A 6,000-nucleotide genomic window follows, 5' to 3' on the forward strand; every position below is an offset into this window, starting at 1 on the left:
TCTCACAGCTGCCCATTCAGGATCTAGCCCCTCTCCCAGTTCACCTCACCTACCTCAGCTTGGAGTTTCTTCTGACTCCTGCTGGGATGTATTCGAATACGTAACAGACTGATATGTGTTTTGCATCCTGGAAATGGACAACTAGAAAAAAAGCGAGGAGTTTTATGCAGAGTTTCTTATTTGGAAACATTTTCTTTCAGCACTCGAGACGGCATTGGGTGAGATGCTGTACAAATCCATACCGAGAGACTGTTTTACTCTTGGACACTTGCAAACCAAAGGAACTAGACAGCAGTGGAATGATAAAAGAAGTGGTCTGCTCCTCATTACTCAAAACAAACAAAAAGTAGTAAATTGAGACAGCAGTGCAGGCACTGTCCTCTACTCTTTAGATGCCCAAGCAAAACTTGCTCTGAACATAGTGAGCAGATGTATCACATTTTTCACACTAACAATTTATCATTTAAACATTGATAGCAATTACCATAGAAATTGCCTTCTTCTGACCTTTTAGTTAGCTTGTTATTTAATCTGCTAGCCACCAGCTGTGCTGCATAGAGACTGTACCCACTTTCATATGTGCATCTGAGGGGGCCTTCGGACATTTTTAGAATTGTTGATCTTACTGAAGTACTGTTGGTCATATTTGCTGCATAGCGCCCTTGTTACAGATGTTTTACAGGTTCCAGGTTCTGGCCCCATGAATCTCATGTGCCGATTGAGGAGTTCAGCTCTTACCTGCCTCTTTGTGCTCCTCAGATGAATGTCTGCCACTCTTCAGACCTGACTGGATATTTGACTGTATTTGGTACCAGAATTTGTGTACTTCAGTACGAAGAACAACTGTCACACAAGTATTAGCTTTTTATTATTATTATTTATTAGTCTCATTCAAAGCTTGTCAGGTTGCAAGGCACTGCAGGCACTAGCAATCCATCGTGTCGCACTTGGTACAGGTGCAAGTTGCTTTAGATGCATGTTTGAAACAAAGATGAGCCAAATACCCTGGGTCCCAGCACGAGGTCACACCTTTTGGGCCCTTTCTAACCACCAGGCTGGTGAGCTTGGCAAATGCTTCCAGAATTCCCGGAAAGCGATTCAGTATGTTCTCTACCTCGACAATATAATCACCACAACAAGCCACATACAACTCAAAAACGACTCAGTAACACTGTATTGACAATAACAATTTACAGACCAGCCTCACAAGTTGTGCCAAAACATCACATGCTCACAATGTATTGTGCTGCTCCCCACCAATCCTGCAAAAGGCAGGTCTGTATCTGTCGACTGCCCTGTGTGACTTCCAAGGGGGAGGCTTCCCAACTGCTGTGGAAGCCTGACCACACCATGCCTGCCATGAAAGGAAGGAGGTGTTCTTTACCATCAGCATCTCCCAGAACCATGAAATAAGGACGGATAGCTGGTCCAAAACGCAGACACTGCTACAATCTATCACCACCTGCCCTACTGACAGTGCAGCTGACCACATCAGAGACTCCACATGCAGCCCAGAAGCTGTAACTCAGTGGCCGTGGTCCCCCGTGGGCTGGCCATCTACACAAAACACACAGGGCATTGAAGCTAGGATACTGCAGCAGGAACAGCGAGAAGCCATTCCAGTTGATGCTTGGCCAATTCTCTAATGGCAGCAAATTTCTGTGATTCAACTCCCATCTCCTGCTCATGGGCTGCTCTCCATCACACCTACCTGTCTGCAGAGCACCCCGAAGAGCCACCAACACATTATGCTAGACCTCGCAATTCCTCACAATTCAGCACCTGTGCTGAATGTGGGGACAGAACAGACTATTGAGAGCTGGTATCCTAGGGCCATCCTCAGACCAAGGCAACCTCCAGCAATGCTGTGGAGCACACAGATCAGGACCACTACTCAGGACATGTCCAGCTGTTCAATGGCAGCTTGGCCCAAAACACAAGTGTGGCTAGGCTGCACAGAGAGCAAAGGTGGGTGACACCTTTGCCATGGCTTAAATACTTTATGCACCCTATTAAACCAAACACCAGCTCTCACCACCTGAGTTACAAATGGTGGAGGCAGAGAACACTGGAGGAGCAGGAAAGATTGTAACACCTGGACTGTCCCTGTGCTGAGAGACAAACAAGAGGCACACGGCGTGGAAATGGACAATGCAAGGTGAGCTGAGCTCGTTGCATACACTCAATAAAAAAGCCAAGAAATTTCCATGGAAACTAAAAAGCGACAACTATAATTATGGTCCAAGAAGAAGGGTATGGGGCAACACAGCTTTAAATAACCGAACTCACCACCTCCAGATGTCTATCACAGGACACAATGGTCTTGTAGGATTCAACCAGCAACTGGTAATTTGTGCAATACGAGGGACACACATGACCACACAAAAACATCTGGAAATGCTGAAGGATACAGGGATCAGCTTGCATGGGATGAGAAGAAACTTGTTCTGGGGCCATCATCTCCTTTGCGTCATGCTAGCACCTCCCTGCATCACGGGTCATGCCCTACTATTAACTCTAATAATTGCAGCAGTGCATGGTGGGCTCAGCCATAAATTAAGACATTGACCTGCTGCACTGTACAAACACAGAACACAAGCAGCCTCTGCCCACAGGAGCCTGTATGTGCATAGAGATAAAGCAAGAGACAAATGGCAGGCACAGGTGGAGAAGCAGAAGGACCCAGTGACACAACATTTTTGGTCCATGCTGATGGCCAGTGCAGGAGTATTTTGGAAGAGAGGCCTTCTGCACAGACATTAGGTGAGCCCCACACAGACTCACAAGGCACTAGCCAGACATCCAGGCTAGCACAGATGAGACCCCCATAGCTGTTGCTGCAAAACAGAATGAGAAACTCCAACACTTTCTGGTAGCCCTCAGCTTGGTGCCAACAGAGACTTGTACAATAAACCACTACCACTACAGACACTCAGGCTTTTGGGGGCTGGGGATAAGAAGAGAGAGCTTGCCCCACAGCAAACTCTCCTGGGTTGGTGGCTCTTCAAAGCAGAGCCCTTTTATAGCTCTCTGGCAACATGAGAGACAAGCTGCCCTGTAGAAGAGTAAAAGAAGTCCTGCAGGAGAAAGCCGTGAGCCCGCATGCAGTAAACAGTTACCACTGAAGAAGGCAGCATTTGACATGCCAGCACTGTAGCTAAAACCCCATATCCAAGCTCCAAGCTGCTGTCTGCAGACTTCGAGTCTGTCCTGAATGTGTCCGCCGATCTCTCCACAATTAGCTGCTCTTGGCAGGCACAGAGCCCTCCTGGTCAGACAGCCTGGCGTTCAGCCTCACATGGAAAGCATCCCTGTCCCAGCTTTGGTCCCAGGAGGAACAGGGTGGGGGCGAGCAGGGGCTCTGCCTGCCCTGACTATAGGCAGTAAGCTGAAAGGCAGGCCAGTCTCCCTTGCCAGAGCATGTTCCCTGGACATAATACTCAGGAAGGGGTAGCTAAAATCAGCTTCTCCTCAGTGTGCCAGAATCCCGCTCAATTCTCCAAGAAGACCTTGATCCACGCTCCTCATGCTCTGACAAGCCTGACTAGTATGCTGCAAGAGGCTTGTTTATGGCTGCAAGGTCTGTTCCGTCCCAGGGAACCAGAGCCCTCTTGGGTTTATTCAGCAGTGTTTCTCCACGTCCCTTCTTTCTGTCACTCTGTCCTGGCAGCAAGTGCAACTTAGGCCTCTCACAAGGGGCTGGCAAGAAGGTGCCCTCCCTAGGACCTTCCACCTGAGGAAGTTCAGACACTTTACCGGAATCTTTGGATCTCCCAGCCCATCACTGAGACACACACACACTGTGCTGGGATGGGGGTGAGGCAGGCAGGAATAGGATGGTCTTCTCAAAGCCACACAGAGTGAGCCTTCACCAGAAACAGGCATGAATGAAATTGGAATTCCAGCATCCGGGACTAGCCCAGACAACCTAAACTGGCAATTGTCCAGCAGCGTGGCAGGAAAAATAAAAGCCTGAGGGCTGGTCATCAGTGCCTGTCCCTGTCATCTCAGCAGGACACTTCTCAGGACTGCACGGAAGCAGTTGTCAACATGCTCCAAGCAGCAGAGCTCTGCTTTAAGCCTCTTGCTCACAGGGGACACATGGAAGTCACCAAGTCTTTTGCTAAATACAGAGGAGAAGTCCATCTAAGACACCCGTGTATCACAACCTCCTCTCATGTATATACAGGATTACCCTTGGTTTCACCTCTCTCCTCACTGCCTCTCCGCATTGGTGTATAGCACATACATCAGGCCCTGCTGTGAGAACAAGAGATCTCCAAGGGGCAGCAAAGCTATCTCAGCCACTTGCCTGCTCCTGCAGAAAGCTGGCAGCAAGGAAAAAAATGGCAGTAACTTTCCAGAGAGAAGCTACAGCTTGGAACTACTGGCAGACCAAAGGCTCCTGCACCTCAGTGTCAGCAGAGGGGAAAGACACCTCTTCTTGCTTCTGACCGCCTGCACACCCACTGCCAACAAGCAGCATGTTGTTCCCGGGAGGGTGACCCATGTCTCGCTCACAAACAGCCTGCCCTGAGCAGCAGCAGAGCTCTCAGCCCCTGCACAAAACCGCTCCCTCTCCTTGAGTGGCCACCGTACCCTGGGTTCGGTGCTCTGGTTGAAGCAGGGCATGAAGTGGACATTGAGACCACTCTGTCACTGGAGAAAGGAGTGAGGGTCACTGGCCCCTTCGCTATGCATATACAGAGCAACTCTGGGAAACTGCATGAAGCTAGAAGCCAGAAATGTTATCTCAGAGATCAAATCTGTTACTGGCAGATGATTAAAGGACTTGGAAATGGGCTGTGTGAGACTCTTTGGCTGCCCAGATGAACCCTTCCCTTCCTCTCTCCCTCCACTGACCTTTTTTCTAGCTGCCTTCCTAAGTTGTTGGGGCAAACAGCAGACTCCTGGCCCCAAAAGTTGTCCTCTGTTTGGCAGGGACTGTTCCTTATGCTGCGTGCACATGAAATTGTACAGGGAGCAGGCTGCCCCCCTGTTCTCTCCCCTCCTCCCAAACGCAAACAACACCCACTGCCACAAGCATAGGCATCTGGATATAGGGCTGCTCGCCCCAGTGCCACTGACCTTTTTCTTCCGGTCCCGAGAGCGGTTCCTGCGCTTGCGACTGGATTCTTCCTTTTCCTTCTGCTCCTGCAGAGCCTGAGCCTCAATATCTTTGATTTTCTTCAGCTGCTTAGCTGCTTGAGCCATGGCTGGTCAGGCTGCAGTTTCCTCCAGAGCTCACAAAGGCTGCAGTTCCCTCCAGAGCTCACAACGGCACTTTCCACACAGCACCCTCCAGTTACTGGCCAAGAAGGTCCCTTCCCCTCGCTCAAATGCTGTCGACCCAGATGGGTGTGAAAGCAGTAATGAGAGGAAGATAGAAAGCAGACAACAAGCCCCAAGGGACAGCCGATGTCTCCAGCTAATTGCTAGATAGAGTCCAGGACACCTTCATAAACCATTAATAATCCTAAATCCAGCTGTTCCAGACGTCCTGTGCACCATTGCAGCAGCCCCTGACTGCACTGGCACATCATGCAGAATCCTCCTTGTGGGACAGGACACCGGGCTGGTGCAGCGCTCGCTCCTTCACTGTCTCTCCTGCAGTACGAGAAGAGATGCAGGCAGCCAGCCACAGGAAGGAAAATAACTCTCAGCAATTAATGCATGATGACAACAGAGAAGCAGTGAAAAAGGAGGACGATGCATTTCATCTTGACTTTGGGGCTCTCTGTAGCAATGCATTAAGAGCAGTAACCTGCATGTAGTCAGTCAGTGGCTTCACCACTGCAATGCTGCTAAGGCAGGCACATATTCCAGTCTCTCCGATTTTCTCTCTCTCAGTCACTCTCTGTGAAGCATCCGCATCACTCGTTCACTCTCTGGGTTATGATTCCAGCTCCTTTCAGGGGGAGCTATAGGCAGTCGCTGTATTGGTTAGAGGGAAGGCAGCATCCCTCTCAGAAAATAGCCAACACTGCAAAGGCTGTGCCA

General features: G+C 49.7%; 1 protein-coding gene across 1 annotated transcript in view; it reads right to left on the minus strand.

Moving 5' to 3' along the window:
• LOC121060445 (ankyrin-1-like) overlaps positions 1–6,000 on the minus strand; it is a 64,829-nt gene extending 58,829 nt beyond the window's left edge. Inside the window, 1 exon segment of the mRNA XM_040538243.1 lies at positions 5,089–6,000. Coding sequence (XP_040394177.1) covers positions 5,089–5,214 — 126 coding nt within the window. The 5' untranslated portion in view covers positions 5,215–6,000.

Source organism: Cygnus olor, chromosome 27 (assembly GCF_009769625.2).
Source record: "Cygnus olor isolate bCygOlo1 chromosome 27, bCygOlo1.pri.v2, whole genome shotgun sequence".
Classification (NCBI taxonomy): Eukaryota; Metazoa; Chordata; class Aves; order Anseriformes; family Anatidae; genus Cygnus; species Cygnus olor.